The sequence below is a fragment of the Primulina eburnea genome, chromosome 3 (genome assembly GCF_022965805.1).
Source record: "Primulina eburnea isolate SZY01 chromosome 3, ASM2296580v1, whole genome shotgun sequence".
Taxonomy (NCBI): domain Eukaryota; kingdom Viridiplantae; phylum Streptophyta; class Magnoliopsida; order Lamiales; family Gesneriaceae; genus Primulina; species Primulina eburnea.
This window is the reverse complement of record NC_133103.1, coordinates 28,313,276-28,332,592: the sequence shown is the minus strand read 5'-3', so window position 1 is coordinate 28,332,592 and position 19,317 is coordinate 28,313,276. Positions and strand designations below refer to the sequence as shown.

Here is a 19,317-nt window from a genome sequence, read left to right as displayed (position 1 = left end):
ATGGCATCCATCGTACTTCTGAGTGAGGAGCCGTATGAGGAAAGCACTTATACTATCATGTTCATAGATGGAGCATTAGCACTAGTAGAGGAGATCTTTTACGATTGCCCTGGGTTGATGTTAGTGATGGGGACAGACCCCATTTTATCATACTTCTCAGTAAGGGTGACTTGGTCAGTATACGGGCCGATTCAGATGCTGTGAGGGAGGAGCTAAAATAAAGATGCACAAATATATATATATATATATAATTAGGCTCGGTATATTTTGTTATGTAATATTTATTCGAGCACTAATATGTAAAATGGTATGACGTTGAACTAATCAGGGATGATATGCGTTTTGGTTAAAGACAAATATTAACAATATAAATATTTATATGAATTTAGTAAACATGTTAATTTCAGTGTCTCAGCTAATAATTATACGTATTATATTTTTATACTATATAATATTGAATATCTTTTGAAACGAACTGTCTGGGCCCACGTTGACATTAAATTTTAAAATTTCATTCTCCGCTGCTAAGTTAAAACGGTAATTAAATAAAATAATATATGATAATTATTGTTGAGAATCAAGGGACCCACACTTAGTGGTATCAGAGCAAATAACTGGGAAATTGCTCAAAGTATCGAAGTATAGGTGGAAATGCTTCCATAAGCTTATGGTCTCACGAGAGTTACGTGAAAATTAATTAATTGCCTTTATGCACCTATATATTTTATGTTTGTAGATTTATATAGTACATTGATAATATTTCTTGTGTATATATTTATTTATTGGCCTTTATAGATGGCTACAAGAGGACGAGGAAGTGGAGGCGGTCGTGGTCGTCCTAGGATATATATAGAAACTCCTATGACAGAAGAAAATCCAGTGGAGCAGTTTGTTGATCAATTTGTACAAATCACGATGGATGAGATTGTTTCAAGATTCCGAAAATTGCGTCCCACAAGATTCTTTGGTACTGAGGATGCTGAAAAATCTGAATCATGGCTTAAAGATATTGAGTACCTGTTCAGTTTAATGGAATATACTGATAATCAAAAGTATAAGCTTGCATTATACCAACTGAAGGATCGTGCGAGAGATTGGTGGGAAGCCGCCAAGATGGGACTTGATGAACAAGGAATCGAGGTAAGTTGGACTGTCTTCAAAACTCAATTCACTGAACAATTTTCTCCACCATCTTTCTATACCAAAAAAGAGAATGAGTTCAACAGCCTACGACAATGGAATATGTCTGTAGCTGAATATGCCTCTACTTTTACTGCAATGCTAAAATACGCACCACATGTGGCAGCAAACCCAAAAGCAAAATATAATCGTTTCGTGAATGGAATAAACAACAACATTTATACTTATGTCGTGTTGGGACTACCTACTGGATTTGTGGAGGCAGTCGAAAGCGCAAAAAATGCAGAAGCTGGACTTAAGAGGGGAAGTGCTTCGTTTGTTCCTACCGATAACAGATTAACCACCCAAAAAAATTTGAAAGCTAAAGGAAAGATGTTCAAGGAATCTGGATCAGTTTCTTCTAATTCTAGTGGTTATCTTCAAACAGGGTGAATCTCAAATAACAACTTATTCTGGTCCCTATAGTGACCGTTGTGGAGGCAGGCATTTTAGTGAACAATGTGTCGGGGTTTATGGCTCTTGTCGGGAATGTGGTCAGGAAGGTCATTATGCAAGGGTTTTCCCATCCAAGAAAAATATTTCACAACCATTCCAAGGAGGATTTCGTGGAGGATCTAGTACCGGAAGAGGTACAGCATCTGCCAAATCCTTGCAGCAGTCATATGCACCACCGCAACAAACCTCGGGAAGTCGTAATTTCTCAAGCCAACCCCAGGCCCGTGTTTTTGCACTTACTGAAGACCAAGCTCAGGAGGCTCCAGGAAGTGTCATAGCAGGTAATTGCTTTGTCTCTGGTTATCTTGCACGAGTATTATTTGACATTGGTGCATCCCATTCATTCATTTCTGAATCATTCAGTACATCACATTTTTTGATTCCTGTTTTACTACCTACATCAATTTCGGTTGCTACTCCGATGGGCAAGATCATCATGTCTACTCGAATGATACTGGATTGTGTGTTGAATTGTGAAGATAATGAACTACATTTGAACCTTATTATTCTACTGATGCATGATTTTGATTGTATAGTAGGGATGGATACAATGACAATATATCGTGCAACCATTGACTGTTTTCATGGAATAGTCCGTTTTCGTCCTAACTTTGGGACAAAATGGAATTTCTATGACAAGGGTTCACGTGCCAAAATTCCCCTGATATCGTCCTTGGAAATGTCACATTTATTATCCCAATGGAACGAAGGATACCTTGTGTATACTGTCGACACCGAGAAAGTAGAATCAACATCGTCTGAAATCCCAGTTGTGAATGAATTTCAAGATATTTTTCCCGACGAAATACCCGAATTTCCTCCAACAAGGGAAATAGAATTCTCGATATAATTAAATTCTGGGACAACTCCTATTTCTAATACCGAATGGCCCCTTTAGAATTAAAGGAGTTGAAGGAACAGTTGCAAGAATTACTGAATAAAGGCTACATTAGACCCAGTGTATCACCATGGGGAGCCCCAGTGTTGTTCGTACGCAAGAAAGATGGTTCAATGCGGTTGTGCATTGATTATCGACAACTGAACCAAGCTACTATAAAGAACAAGTACCCATTTGCGTTCCGGTTATCATCAATTGCGAGTACGAAACGAAGATATACCAAAGACAACATTCCAGACAAGATACGGTCATTTTGAATTCCTGGTAATGCCATTTTGTGTTACAAATGCTCCAGCAGTATTTATGGATCTAATGAATCGCATATCCAAGGAATTTCTTGACCAATTTGTTATCGTTTTTATTGATGATATTTTAGTATATTCAAAATCTGAAGAGGAACACGCTGAACACTTGAGAATTGTCCTACAAATACTTCGCAAAGAACAAATTTATGCTAAATTGTCAAAATGTGAGTTTTGGCTAGATCGTGTGGTGTTCTTAGGTCATGTCATATTACGGTTTGGGATCTCAGTTGATCCAAGCAAAGTAGAAGCAATGATTAATTGGTCTAGAACAACAAATGTTCCTGAAATTCGAAGTTTCATGGGCTTAGCTGGTTATTACCGTCGATTCATCGAAGGATTTTCAAAAATCGCTAAACGGATTACCCGCCTAACACAGAAAAATGTGAAATTCATTTGGTCTGATGAATGTGAATCAAGTTTTCTTGAGTTGAAAAAGAGATTGACCACTGCACCAGTTCTTACTCTTCCATCTGGTTCGGGTGGTTTCACTCTTTGCACGGATGCATCATTAAAGGGCTTAGGTTGTGTTTTGATGCAACACGGAAAAGTGATTGCCTACGCTTCTCGGCTGCTAAAACCCCACGAGAGCAAGTATCAAGTTCATGATCTAGAATTAGCTGCCATTGTGTTTGCCTTAAAAATTTGGCGTCACTATTTATGTGGAGAAAAGTTTGTGATCCTATCCGACCAAAAAAGCCTGAAGTATTTATTCTCTCAGTCGGACCTGAATATAAGACAACGCAGATGGATGTACCTTCTTAAAGATTATGATTGTGAGAATCAGTATCAGTCTGGAAAAGTGAACGTCACAGCTGATGCACTCAGTCGAAAAGTCCAAGATGTCATTATGACTTCAGTCCGAATTTCACAACTTCATGAAGATATTTATACATCGGGATGGAATATCATTATTAATGATGAGCACGTCAATGTTGTTGCGGTACAGATTGAGCCCGAATTAATTTCTCGGATTAAGGAGGCACAAAAGACTGATGCACAAATTCTGAAATCCAGACAGTTGGTCCTCAATGGCCACAAATCAGGATTTGAAATAGTTGCCGATGATTCCCTACGATTAAATGGTCGTCTAGTTGTTCCTGAAAAATCAGGTTTGCGACTAGAACTTTTAGAGGAGGCCCATTGCAGCCGTTACAGTATCCATCCAGGAGGAAAGAAAATGTATGCATGTTTGAAACTCCAGTTTTGGTGGAAAAGAATGAAGAAAGAAATATCTGAATTCGTGTCTAGATGTCTCACATGTCAACAAGTCAAAGCTGAGAGGAAGAAACCCGGAGGACTCCTTCGAAGTCTCGAAATTCCGAAATGGAATTGGGAGCATATTGCAATGGTTTTTGTTACTCATTTACCTCGTTCTTCAAGAGGATGTGATTCTATATGGGTTATAGTGGATCGCCTATCAAAATCTGCATATTTTATTCCGTACGAAAGGACATACACTTATAGCAAAATGGCTCGTCTCTATATTGACAATATAATGAGACTTCATGGAATTCCTGTCACCATTGTTTCTGATAGAGAGCCCAGATTTACTTCGAAATTTTGGGTAAGTTTTCAAGAAGCATTAGGTTCAAGATTGGCTATGAGTACTGCATATCACCCACAAACTGACGGCCAGTCTTAACGAACTATTCAAACTCTGGAAGATATGCTTCGCACTGTTATTATGGATTTTCATGTTGGATGGCAAGATGCTTTATCACTTGTAGAATTCTCATACAATAACAGTTTCCAACGTAGTATTGGAATGGCATCATTTGAAGCCTTATATGGAAAAAAATGTAGATCACCACTATTTTGAGATGAGATAGGTGAAAAGCAACTGACTGGGCCAGAACTGATACAGGAAATGAATGATAAAATCCATTTGATTAGAAAACGAATAAATTCTGCTCAAGACCGACAAGCGAGTTATGCAGATCGACGACGAAGGCCGCTTGAATTCAATAAATGAGATCGGGTATTCCTAAAAATTTCACCATTCAGAGGAAAGGTTCGATTCGGCATGAAAGGAAAATTATCACTGCGCTACATTGGTCCATACGAAATTCTAGAACGTGTGGGAAGTTTGGCATATCGGTTGGCATTACCACCAGCATTATCAAGAATTCATAATGTGTTTCATGTTTCCATGCTACGAAAGTATGAACCAGATCCAAATCATGTTCTGCCGCCAGATGAAGTTGAATTAGACCCAACTCTAGCATATGTCGAGCAACCAATTTGTATTTTGGATCAGAAAGAAAAAATTTTGCGTAACAAAACAATTACCCTAGTACGTGTTCAATGGTCTCGTCATGGATTTGGAGAGTCTACTTGGGAATTAGAGAGTAGAATGCGCCAGTTATATCCTCAGTTGTTCAATTAGGTATGAATTTTATTGTTATTTGTTGCAAATACATGGTCATAACATTATTACCATTTCGATTTCGGGACAAAATCTATTTAAAGGGAGGATGAGTGTAAGGCCTTGAAATTTATTGTCACATCAATTAGAATAAAATATCCAAAACTAAGTTAAGAATGTAAAATAATTATATGTATATATATTTTTCATATTAAAATATACATGTATGGAAGAAAGCCAAGCACGTAGCCACTATACATATATGTATTATAAAATAAATATAACATTTAAATTAAATGATAAGATAAGGGTAAAAATAATATAATATAACTATACTAATATATTATTCCAAGAAGTGAAATAGTGAAAACAAATTTCACTTAAGTAATTGCTAGAATGCAACTTGCTTCCAAAATGATTAGTTTTGTTTGCATCCTTGAAACTTGGTATCGAAGGAAATAAACAAGGAGATTGCAACTATATAAGAAGATGTTTTCAAGTAAATTTTGTTTTGAAGAACTGAACTCTTAAAACTTTAATAATAAGCCAACAATAATAATACACTGAAGAAATTCTCCAGCATCACTTGTAGGTCTCGGGAAAGGTAAGAAAGGTTTCATAAATTACTTTTATTTTCTTACCATAAATATATATGATAATGTGCCAACTATTGAAATTTAGTACACATACACATATATATAAGCTGTTAAATGTATGTGTAGAAATACTAAGTATTTAGCAATTGAATCACTTTTTTTCCAACCTTTATGTTTGAAATCATTAGTGTATTTCGTGTACTAAATGTTGAATATTTATATAACTTACTAGTTTATGTAAGAGCCAATCCAATTACATGTTTTGCTTAATGTCATTGTACAAGAATTTAAGAAATTATTTAAGAATGGGTGTTCATACCTTACTGTTATTTTGGACTTTTGATGATATTGGAATTACAAGTCATGAATCTTGAGTTGAGAATGAATAATTATAATAATCAGGAACATTTATAATTTTATGTGATTTAATAAATTGAGTTTCATGACTATTTTGCAAGACTATAACATTATATAATATATACAATTTGGAATTATGAATTACGAAAATTTACTGAATCTCAATTTTAATTAGATGAATTAAAAGATTTATTGTTGAAGTTGTTTGAATTGAAATTGTATCAAATTATATTTAACGTGTCTAGTGTTAGCCAAGTAAATGGAGTTAAAATTTATCTATTCTTTTCTATATAATAGATCAAGGATTTTACGGATCTAAATTCCACTCGTTGAAATAAATTCATAATAAGGTATGTTATTACCGGGTAACATACAACAGGTATTTGTAAAGTTTGATATTTGTTGAACGTGAATTACATGACATTAAATTGTTTACATGGATTAATATTTGTGACATTACACAACATCGATGCACTAAAACAAAAATATTTTACACACACTTATTTTCTATATATGTAGCACTGATGCATGACATGACATTGCATTGCATATTGTGCCTCGATTCCAGTTTTTACTTCCTTCGACATGGTGTTTGGATTCGAGGAGATTGTTTGGATGGTACGGAGCTGCGACTAGCCCGAGAGATGTTGTAGGCCGATAAGGCGCAGTACGTCCGTAGTCCTGGGCGAGCTGACCGGCACACGGTAGTAGACTGGGGAGGAGTGGTCGCTACGGCAGTGTAGCCGAGCCTTGCCTGTTGATTGAGCTGTTATTTGCTACATTTACTGATTGTGCAGCTTCCGCTATACTTATTTCCCGTGCATGTGTATATACCCTGATCATGCATTGCATACATGTATCATTCGTTACAATTCATGTTGTTTTTATTTCGGTATTTTCATACTGGGCTATTGCTTACCCCTCGGGGCGATTATCTTCTGTGTGTGATTGATAATCAGGGCAACATGGCATCCATCGTACTTCTGAGTGAGGAGCCGTATGAGGAAAGCACTTATACTATCATGTTCATAGATGGAGCATTAGCACTAGTAGAGGAGATCTTTTACGATTGCCCTGGGTTGATGTTAGTGATGGGGACAGACCCCATTTTATCATACTTCTCAGTAATGTAGTAACCCGATTCCTAATTTGAGTTAATTATTGGATTAATTATATTTCGGTGGGATCGGAAAGACCGAACCAGGTTCGGATCGTCCGAAGAGGGTTCGGATCATCCGAAGTGGGTTCGGACCGTCCGAGACAGGTGGCTGGACACGTGGAAGGGTTCGGATCGTCCGATCAGGGTTCGGATCGTCCGAGCTAGGTGTCTGGACACGTGGAAGGGTTCGGATCGTCCGATCAAGACTCGGATCGTCCGGGACAGGTGGCTGTACTCGTGGAAGACATGCAGGGTTCGGATCGTCCGAAGTGGGTTCGGATCGTCCGAAGTGTACCAGATCGGAGCTTCCGAAGTGGATCGGAGCGTCCGAACATTGGCTATAAATAGAGGCGCGAGGCTTCATTTGTGACTCGCCATTTCAGAGTGTTCCAGAGCATTTCAGTCGTTTCTGACAGGTTCTAGTCTTTTTCCGAGGTTCGGGCACTAGCGGGGAGCTACTAGTGTTGTAGCGGAGCTGTGCTCTAGTTTGGAGCTAGCGGCACCAGTGGGCTGACTGCGGACGCAGGCGTGAGTCTAGGACTGATTGTTAGGATCTGCTGGTTTGAGGTACGAAAGTACTATCCGAGATATCCTGGTCGAGTATACATTCTTATATGTGTTGCATGATTATGTGGTGCATTGATATATGTCATATAATGCATGCTATTATGTCACGCTGTATGATGCATGTTGCATTTCATGTTGAGCCGTATCTCCTTCGAGATAGCCTTTACTGTTGAGCTGTATCTCTTTCGAGATAAGCTATATCTTGTGGGGCCGCTCAGCCCTGTCTTGTCTTGTGGACGCATGGACACCGAGAGTACACAGTGGCCGACGGGTCGGGAGGGCTTCGGTGATCCGGGACATTTTTGGTCCACGTCTGTTCTTGTAGTGGATGCAGTGACCCAGAGGAGTACCGCGCGGCACTATCCACTTGGCGCCTCTAGACTGAGCATTTTGAGATCCTTTGTTACTCCTGTTTCTTGACTACCCTGGTATCATATCATAGCATGTGCATTTCATATAGGCTTGTATACTCATGCTTTTGTGCTGGGCGTTTCTTATCGCTCACGTCCTCGGTTTTGTTTGTCTTGGACACCCCATTCCCACGGGGCAGGCCTCAGGTTGGACAGCTCAGGAGGAGGAGGAGGAGGACGTTGAGTAGCTGGTTGGTTTAGTTCTTCGGTATCTTTTTGATTCGATATGGTTGTACCGTATATTTCATTTTAGTTTGAGTTGTCCTGGATTTTTCGTTTGGGTTGTATAACTATTGTCGTCGGCCATATTTCCGCTGTTATCTCTGATTATTATTATTAATTAAGTTAATTGCATGCTTAGTTCTTCATTAGTAGGTGATTCTGGAACGGGTCACTACATTTATGGTATCAGAGCATGCTTATGATTTTGGGATATAGATTCTGTTTTGGGATTTTCGTGGATCATTTTACCATTTTCCCTATTCTATCTTGTAGCGATGGCTGACCATTTTGGTGATGAGAGTAGTCAGGGAAGTGTAGGTCGTTGGGGTGACCAGGACGATCGTAGGCGTCATCGTGAACATCGTCATCGTCGGGATGGTCCTAGGCGTTTTGATTTGCACCGTTTCATTCAGATGGGGCCTAAGCCTTTAGTTGGCGGGGAGACTCCCGATGATGCTGAGGATTGGTTAGAGCGCATGGAGAGTTGTTTCCGAGCATTCCAGTGCACCGAGGAGCAGAAGATGGAGACCCTTAGTTTTCTTCTCGAGGGCCGTGCGCGCAAGTGGTGGCGATCGACTTCTGCGCCGATAGTTCAGTCCCAGGGTAGGGTGACTTGGGCCGATTTCCGTGCAGCTTTCATGCAGCTGTATTTTCCTCCAGCCCTTCGCCAGGCAAAGACGATTGAGCTCCTGAATCTTAAGCAGGGGAGTATGTCTGTTGATGAATATCAGCAGAAGTTCTTCGAGTTGTTACCCTTTGCCCCTCATATTAGTGGCAGTTCTGAGGCCAAGTATGACCATTTCCTCCAGGGTCTTAACCAGGAGATTTTTGATCGAGTCACTGTCTGTGATAATCCTACTTCTTATAATGGGTTAGTGAACCGGTGTCGCCAGGCAGAGATCAGTATCCAGCGTGGTAGGGCTATTCTTTCTTCTAGACCTCCGAGTACTTTGAGCCCTCGATCTCAGTCTTTCAAGAAATCTGGTTCTTCTTCTTCTGGATCTGGATCACGGTCTAGCGGTGTTTTCCGCTTTGGTAAGAAGAAGGTTTCTTGTGTGCATTGTGGGAAGAACCATCCATCGGAGCAATGCCGATCAGCCGCGGGAGCTTGTTTTCAGTGCGGGGAGATGGGTCATATCAAGAAGAATTGTCCTCAGTTGCGAGGTGGAGCAGGATCTGGTTCCGGATCTCAGACGACTGTTCAGCAGAGGAGGCAGGGTCAGGCAGTGGGTAGTTCAAATCTTAGACCTCGTGCCCAAGGTCAGGTTTTTGCGCTGAACCAGGATCAGGCTGCAGATGAAACGGAGAGAGTCATAGCAGGTACTTTTCGTTTATGCGGTATTCCTGCTTTTGTTCTTATTGATACCGGAGCATCACATTCATTCATTTCTGCACGATTTGTTAAGCGTCATAAGTTACCATATGTTTCTCTAGACGTCATTCTTTCCGTTTCTACCCCGATGGGTCATTCGGTGTTAGCAAAGCGTCTAGTGATGGGTTGTCCCTTAGATTTTGAGGGTAACGAATTGATTGCGAATCTTATGATCTTGGAGATGGAAGATTTTGATTGTATTCTAGGTATAGACCTATTGACTACCTACCGAGCTACCGTGGATTGTTACCAGAAGCTTGTTCAGTTTCGTACGACTGAGAGCTCTAGTTGGTTTTTCTATGGTGAGGGAGCGCGACCTCTGATGCCAGTGGTATCTGCTCTGAAAGCCTGTCGTGCTTTAGAGTCGGGCGGGGAAGGCTACCTCATCTATGCGATTGATTCGTCCACAGGTAGTGTTGGTATAGAGGATATTCCAGTGGTTTGTGAATTTCCTGATGTCTTCCCAGATGAGATTCCTGGTTTTCCTCCGGTTAGAGAGGTGGAATTTGGCATTGAGTTAATGCCAGGGACTGCACCGATTTCTCGTGCCCCCTATCGTCTTGCTCCGTCAGAGATGAGAGAATTGAAGCAGCAATTACAGGATCTTCTTGATAAAGGTTATATTCGCCCGAGTGTTTCACCTTGGGGAGCTCCAGTATTGTTTGTCAAGAAGAAAGATGGATCTATGCGATTGTGCATTGATTATCGCCAGCTGAATCGTGTGACGATCAAAAACAAGTATCCATTACCTCGTATCGATGATTTGTTCGATCAGCTTCAGGGTACCTCTGTTTACTCCAAGATTGACTTGCGATCGGGTTATCATCAGATGAGAGTTAGAGATGATGATATTTCCAAGACTGCATTTCGTACTCGATATGGGCATTACGAGTTTCTAGTTATGCCATTTGGATTGACGAATGCGCCAGCAGTGTTCATGGATCTGATGAATCGAGTCTTTCGGGATTTTCTAGATCAGTTTGTTGTGGTTTTTATCGACGATATCTTGATTTATTCTCACAGTGTGGAAGAGCATATTCAGCACTTGAAGATTGTGTTGCAGATTCTTCGCGAGAAGCAATTGTATGCTAAGCTGAGTAAGTGCGAGTTCTGGATTGATCGTGTAGTATTCCTTGGTCATGTGATTTCCAAGGAAGGAATTTCTGTGGATCCCAGCAAGATTGAGGCAGTGCTGAATTGGTCACGTCCTACGACGGTGGCTGAGATCCGTAGTTTTCTAGGTCTGGCAGGGTATTATCGTCGCTTCATCGTGAATTTCTCTCAGGTAGCTAGACCCTTGACGCAACTTACTTGGAAGGATGTTCCATTTGAGTGGTCATCTGAGTGCGAAGATAGTTTCAGAGAGCTTCGTCGACTTCTGACTTCTGCACCTGTTTTGGCGTTACCGTCAGGATCTGATGGTTTCAGTGTTTACACCGATGCCTCTTTTCAAGGCTTAGGGTGTGTGTTGACGCAGAATGATCATGTGATCGCTTACGCATCCAGGCAGTTGAAACCTCACGAAGAAAAGTATCCTATTCATGATCTAGAACTAGCTGCTATTGTGTTTGCGCTAAAAATCTGGCGTCATTACTTGTACGGGGTTAAGTTTGAAATTTTTACTGATCATAAGAGTCTGAAGTATCTGTTCACTCAGGCTGAGTTGAACATGAGACAACGTCGTTGGATGGATCTACTTAAAGATTATGACTGCGAGATCAAATACCATCCAGGTTCTGCGAATCTCACAGCCGATGCTCTTAGTCGCAAGGTGAGAACCTCTGCACTCCAGACCAGTGCTATGATTAGTACTATCCAGGATTGTTGTTCATTGGGATTTAATTTCAAACATCGGAAAGGTATGGAGAGCATTCGTGTTGCTACCATTTTATCTGAGCCAGCTTTGTTCGCTCGGATTCGAGATGCACAGATGTCTGATCTCAAGACTCAGAGATTAGCCCGATTGGTTGGTGGAGATAGCAATTTCCATTATCAGTCTAATGGTCTTCTGTGTTTGTCTAATCGGGTTGTGGTACCAAAGGATGATACTTTGAGGGAAGAGATCTTGGCTCAGGCTCATCGAAGCAAGTTGAGTGTCCATCCGGGAAGCAACAAGATGTATAAAGATTTGAGGACACGATTTTGGTGGAAAGGGATGAAGCGCAGCGTTTATCAATTTGTTTCCAAGTGTCTTGTTTGTCAGCAGGTTAAGGCAAAGCACCGTCGACCGGGAGGATTATTGTTGAACTTACCTATTCCCGAATGGAAGTGGGAGCATATCGCGATGGATTTCATTACTCACTTACCATTGTCTTCGAGGAATAGTGATGCTATTTGGGTAGTGGTGGATCGACTCACCAAGTCTGCTCATTTTCTGCCATATAACCGTGATTTCACTTTCGATCGTATGGCTCGATTGTACATTCAAGAGATTGTACGTTTGCATGGGGTACCAGTCAGTATTGTCAGTGACAGAGATCCTCGTTTTACCTCACGATTTTGGGGTAGTTTCCAGTCAGCATTGGGCACTTCACTAAGTTTGAGTACAGCTTATCATCCAGAGACCGACGGTCAGACGGAGAGGACTATCCGTACACTTGAGGATATGATGCGAGCTTGTGTGATGGATTTCGGAACCGCTTGGCAGGATCATTTGCCTTTGATTGAGTTCGCGTACAACAACAGCTACCATCGTAGTATTGGTATGGCACCATTTGAGGCGTTGTATGGGCGACGTTGTCGTACTCCATTATTTTGGGATGAAGTTGGGGAACGACATGTTGAGGGACCGGAGTTAGTCCAGCAGGCTATTGATAAGGTTGCAGTAATCAAGAAACGGATTAAGATCGCTCAGGATCGACAGGCTAGTTATGCGAACACCAAGCGGCGACCTCTTTATTTTCAGCCAGGTGAGAAAGTGTTTCTCCGAGTTTCACCTTTTCGCAGGATTTTGAGATTTGGTCTCAAGGGTAAGCTGTCTCCGAGATTTATTGGTCCATTTGAAATATTGGAAAGCGTGGGAGATTTGGCTTACAGACTTGCATTGCCGCCGTACCTATCAAGTATTCACGATGTATTCCACGTATCTTTGTTGAGACGATACGTAGCAGATGAGTCTCACATTTTGCATCCCTCTGAAGTTCAACTAAATTCAGATTTGTCTTACGTGGAACGACCAGTGCGGATCCTCGATCGCAAAGACAAGGTGTTGCGGAATAAGATCATTCCTCTTGTCTTAGTTCAATGGCAGCGCAGAGGCACTGAAGAAGCCACTTGGGAGCTAGAGAGTCGTATGCGTTCGGAGCATCCAGAGCTCTTTTGAGTTATGCTTTGTATATGTTTGTGTTTGCAGTTGTAATCGAAAGATCAGTTGTGTTCAACAACAATTGAGATATTATAACGATGTTGTTATTCCGCTTTGTTCATCCTATAAACCTGATTTCGAGGACGAAATCTTTTTAAGGGGGGGAGAATGTAGTAACCCGATTCCTAATTTGAGTTAATTATTGGATTAATTATATTTCGGTGGGATCGGAAAGACCGAACCAGGTTCGGATCGTCCGAAGAGGGTTCGGATCATCCGAAGTGGGTTCGGACCGTCCGAGACAGGTGGCTGGACACGTGGAAGGGTTCGGATAGTCCGATCAGGGTTCGGATCGTCCGAGCCAGGTGTCTGGACACGTGGAAGGGTTCGGATCGTCCGATCAAGACTCGGATCGTCCGGGACAGGTGGCTGTACTCGTGGAAGACATGCAGGGTTCGGATCGTCCGAAGTGGGTTCGGATCGTCCGAAGTGTACCAGATCGGAGCTTCCGAAGTGGATCGGAGCGTCCGAACATTGGCTATAAATAGAGGCGCGAGGCTTCATTTGTGACTCGCCATTTCAGAGTGTTCCAGAGCATTTCAGTCGTTTCTGACAGGTTCTAGTCTTTTTCCGAGGTTCGGGCACTAGCGGGGAGCTACTAGTGTTGTAGCGGAGCTGTGCTCTAGTTTGGAGCTAGCGGCACCAGTGGGCTGACTGCGGACGCAGGCGTGAGTCTAGGACTGATTGTTAGGATCTGCTGGTTTGAGGTACGAAAGTACTATCCGAGATATCCTGGTCGAGTATACATTCTTATATGTGTTGCATGATTATGTGGTGCATTGATATATGTCATATAATGCATGCTATTATGTCACGCTGTATGATGCATGTTGCATTTCATGTTGAGCCGTATCTCCTTCGAGATAGCCTTTACTGTTGAGCTGTATATCTTTCGAGATAAGCTATATCTTGTGGGGCCGCTCAGCCCTGTCTTGTCTTGTGGACGCATGGACACCGAGAGTACACAGTGGCCGACGGGTCGGGAGGGCTTCGGTGATCCGGGACATTTTTGGTCCACGTCTGTTCTTGTAGTGGATGCAGTGACCCAGAGGAGTACCGCGCGGCACTATCCACTTGGCGCCTCTAGACTGAGCATTTTGAGATCCTTTGTTACTCCTGTTTCTTGACTACCCTGGTATCATATCATAGCATGTGCATTTCATATAGGCTTGTATACTCATGCTTTTGTGCTGGGCGTTTCTTATCGCTCACGTCCTCGGTTTTGTTTATCTTGGACACCCCATTCCCACGGGGCAGGCCTCAGGTTGGACAGCTCAGGAGGAGGAGGAGGAGGACGTTGAGTAGCTGGTTGGTTTAGTTCTTCGGTATCTTTTTGATTCGATATGGTTGTACCGTATATTTCATTTTAGTTTGAGTTGTCCTGGATTTTTCGTTTGGGTTGTATAACTATTGTCGTCGGCCATATTTCCGCTGTTATCTCTGATTATTATTATTAATTAAGTTAATTGCATGCTTAGTTCTTCATTAGTAGGTGATTCTGGAACGGGTCACTACAGGTGACTTGGTCAGTATACGGGCCGATTCAGATGCTGTGAGGGAGGAGCTAAAATAAAGATGCACAAATATATATATATATATATAATTAGGCTCGGTATATTTTGTTATGTAATATTTATTCGAGCACTAATATGTAAAATGGTATGACGTTGAACTAATCAGGGATGATATGCGTTTTGGTTAAAGACAAATATTAACAATATAAATATTTATATGAATTTAGTAAACATGTTAATTTCAGTGTCTCAGCTAATAATTATACGTATTATATTTTTATACTATAAAATATTGAATATCTTTTGAAACGAACTGTCTGGGCCCACGTTGACATTAAATTTTAAAATTTCATTCTCCGCTGCAGAGTTAAAACGGTAATTAAATAAAATAATATATGATAATTATTGTTGAGAATCAAGGGACCCACAAGCTCTGCTATTTTCTTGATCAAGTCTGAACCAAACCTTTTTCACCAACATCGTCCCAATGTATGGGTGATCTTGAAAGGGGATCGGTTACGGTGACCGGAAGCGCAACGGAAGTTCAAAAATCATAATTTTAAGTCAAAAATTTCGGTCACCTCAATTTTGAGCAACAAATACAATAAAAACACATTCATAGGGTGTTTGAGAAATTTACCTATCAATCTTATAGATTGATGTAATGGCTCCAACTTAGTTGTCAAACAACTAAGCTCTTGAAGGTAGACAATCTACAAGCTTCACCTTTCTTTTGGACTCCTTTCTTCCAATCAAGCCCACCACCAACTTAAAAGATCCACCATACACTTGCACTAGAAAATGTAGGGCATTTTTCTTTGAGAAGGGTTTTGTTATTCAACAACTTGAAGAACAAAGTGGAGAGAAAATTTTTGGAGAGAAATTCTTGAAGTTTCGGCCATTGCTTGTGAATAATGGGAGGGAGACTAGCCTTGGACATGCAAAAAGTAGTGACCAAAAGTAGCATGCCATGCCTTGATATTTGAAAAAGTTGTCTCCAACCCTTCACCTCCCATGCATGATATATTATATGGTTTTTATCAAAATAAAAACCATGGACTAAATTTAATTATCTCAAACATATTTGAGACTAATTAAACATTACTTGAATTTACCCAAGTCCCACTAGTTAAATAATTAATTTAAATTGAGCTCTACAAGACTCAATATAATTTAATTAATTCAACACTTGAATTAATTTAATTATTTGAACTCTACTAGGTCCACTAGTGTTTAATTAATTCAACACTTGAATTAATTTAATTTAGTCCATAATAATGTTTATGAAAATCACAATTTTCAAATACATTATTCAATTGGCCAACTTTTAATTTAGGAACACTTCCATAAATTAAAATTTACATTTCTCTCATAGAAGTCATACTTCTATTTTTCTTTACACTTATAAACTCATTTATAAGTCGTTCAACACATTGAACTATTTTCTCCTTTATAGAAGTCATACTTCTAATTTTCCTTACGCTTATAAACTCCTTTATAAGCCGTTCAACACATTGAACTATTTTACTTCTCAACGGGATCTAGAAAGCTAGTACTTGTGTGGCCCTCAATGGTTCATTGATACAACTAGCCGTGGGTTCACATCTCCATGTGATTCGGACTAAACATGTCCTTATATGAGCATACCCCAATTGCTCCATTCTCACTTATCAACTCCTTGATAACAAGAACGTCAGAACTCAAGTCTGATAGTACCCAACCAACCATGTTAAACGCCTAGCAGCATCGCTTACATGATTCCCTAGGTATCAAATGATAGTGCCTGCAAGAACCATTCAATTATGGTTAGCGTACAGTACGGTCCCTTCAACTCATATATCCCGACCGATTCGACAACCATTGGTATATCGAGAGTTGTCAATGAATCGATACTATGTGTCATGTCGTAGTTGCATCGATGGTGTAATCTATGAAACCCCTTTCATAATTACCACCATACTCTGGCCAGAGATTTCAACCTACATACACATGATAACACATAGGATATCCATACCCGAAGGTAAGCGGTGAATCCCCGACTACAATGCATCGACTCCTATATGTTTCGACAGATCACCCAACCTTGCCACCTGATGACCCCATAAGAGTCGGTAAACAAGTCAAAGTGAAACGCTAGCACATAGAGTCTCAATGTTGTCCCGGGTCATAAGGACTAATGGTGTACAACCATAAACCAGGACTTTTCCACTCGATAAGTGAGAACCACTTGGAAAGTCCTTTTATGGAGGGTTGTTCAGTGCACTCTACCAGGAGCACCCATCTGCATGCTCGAACATCACAATGTCCCCTACCAATGAAACATGGTACTCACATCGCAGATACTAGTCTCTAACTCGAGCGGCCTATATCCTTCTTAGTGGCGGCTGAATCGACTAGGAACCGTTTAGAATATACAGTATTACAAATATGAGTTTCATGATACTCATCATATGAGCATCTCATATTCTTTCTACTATTTGTATATTCAAGGGCTTTATCTATGCAACTAGCATGGGTATACAGATAAAGTTTTGCCAAAATAATAATTTCAAATATTATTAAAATAAAGATTGCTTATACATAGAGTTTCATTGTGAACACTCGGCCAACACTTGGCTCGACGGGCACCTACTCTAACAATCTCCCACTTGCACTAGAGCCAACTACCCATATGCTTAAAACCCATTGATTCGCGATGCTTGTCGAATAATGGTCCATGTAAAGGCCTAATTAGTGGATCAACAACATAATCTGCGGAGCCGACTTTGTCAATAGACACTTCTCTTCTTTCCACAATCTCTCCGAGGATGTGGTACTTTCTCAATACTAGTTTGGATTTCTGATGAGACCTTGGCTCCTTTGCTTGAGCTAAAGCTCCCGTGTTGTCACACAACACCGGGACAGGAGCAACTCCATTAGGAATGACGCCCAACTCTTGGACGAAATTCCTTATCCAAACAGCCTCCCTTGCTGCATCCGATGCAGCAATGTATTCGGCCTCTGTGCTGGAATCCGCAGTATTGTCTTGCTTGGAACTCTTCCAAGAGACAGCAGCACCATAGAGCATGAATACAAAACCAGAGGTTGACTTCGAGTCATCGATATCGCTTTGGAAGCTAGAGTCGGTATAGCCTTCCAATTTTAGTTCTCCACCCCATAGACCAAGAACAATTTATTGGTCCTTCTCAACTACTTGAGGATGTCTTTCACAGCTTTCCAGTGTGGAAGACCAGGGTTCGATTGATATCCTTTCACTACACATAGTGCAAACGCCACGTCAGGACGTGTAGATATCATTCCATACATGATGTTACCAATTGCCGAAGCATACGGAATGCGTGTCATCGCCACTATCTCTGCATCAGTCTTGAGAGACAGACTTCGATAGGGACACGCCATGACACATTGGTAGATGTCCTCTCATGGACTCATCCATCGAGAACCGCTTCACGATGGTATCAATGTATGTGGACTGGGTGAGACCAAGCCATCTTTTAGATCTATCTCAATAGATCTGTATTCCCAATACAAAAGATGCTTCACCCAAGTCCTTCATTGAGAACTTACTCGCTAACCATATCTTAGTTGATTGCAACATTCCTACATCATTCCCAATGAGTAGAATGTCATCAACACAAAGCACCAGGAATGTCACAACACTCCCACTGACCTTCTTATACATACACGGTTCCTCAAGATTCCTAGTAAAACCAAACTCTTTGATCGTACTATCGAATCTGAGGTTCAACCAAACTCTTTGATCGTACTATCGAATCTGAGGTTCCAACTCCTAGATGCCTTCTTTAGACCATAAATAGATCTCTGAAGTTTGCATAACATATGCTCACTTCCGACAGATGTAAACCCTTCAGGTTAAGACATGTAAATAACTTTCTTAAAATCCCCATTAAGAAAGTTTGTCTTGACATCCATCTGCCATATCTCATAGTCATACCATGCAGCTATGGCTAGCAAAATCCTTATGGACTTGAACATTGCAATTGGAGAAAAGGTTTCCTCAAAGTCAACTCCTTGTCTTTGAGTATATCCTTTTGCCACCAATCGCGCCTTGAAGGTCAATACCTTCCCATCCGTCCCAAGTCCCTATGGGAACTTTTCCCTCAGGTGGATTTATAAGATCCCAAACTTGGTTTGAATGTATGGAATTCATCTCAGATTCCATATCTTCAAGACATTTGGATGAATCGGCATCAGATAACGCTTCCTTGAAGGTCCTTGGATCACATCCATGGTTAGGCTCATCATGGCCCTCTTCAAGAAGCAGACCATACCTCATAGGTGGTCTCGAGACTTTGTCGGATCTTTTAGGAGCTTGTATCTCCTCACTTGGCTCTTCGGGTGTGGGTTCTATAATTGTGGGTGTCTCTCGAACCTCTTCGAGTTCTATCATCTCTCCTTTTCTATCCAATAGAAAATTCCTTTTTCCAAAAAGTTGCATTCCTAGAAACAAACACCTTTGTTTCTTGGGGATGATAGAAGTGATATCCAACTAAATTCCTTGGATATCCCACAAAGTAACATAAAATGGATCA

At 40.9% G+C, this 19,317-nt stretch overlaps 1 protein-coding gene across 1 annotated transcript; it reads left to right on the top strand.

Annotated features, from left to right (window-relative positions):
* On the top strand, nucleotides 1-2,485 carry LOC140827208 (uncharacterized). Its single transcript, XM_073189833.1, has 3 exons — nucleotides 1-165; nucleotides 796-1,568; nucleotides 1,624-2,485. The coding sequence occupies exons 1-3, from the start codon at nucleotides 1-3 to the stop codon at nucleotides 2,483-2,485; spliced, it is 1,800 nt and encodes a 599-aa protein (XP_073045934.1).
* Nucleotides 2,486-19,317: the final 16,832 nt, after the last annotated feature.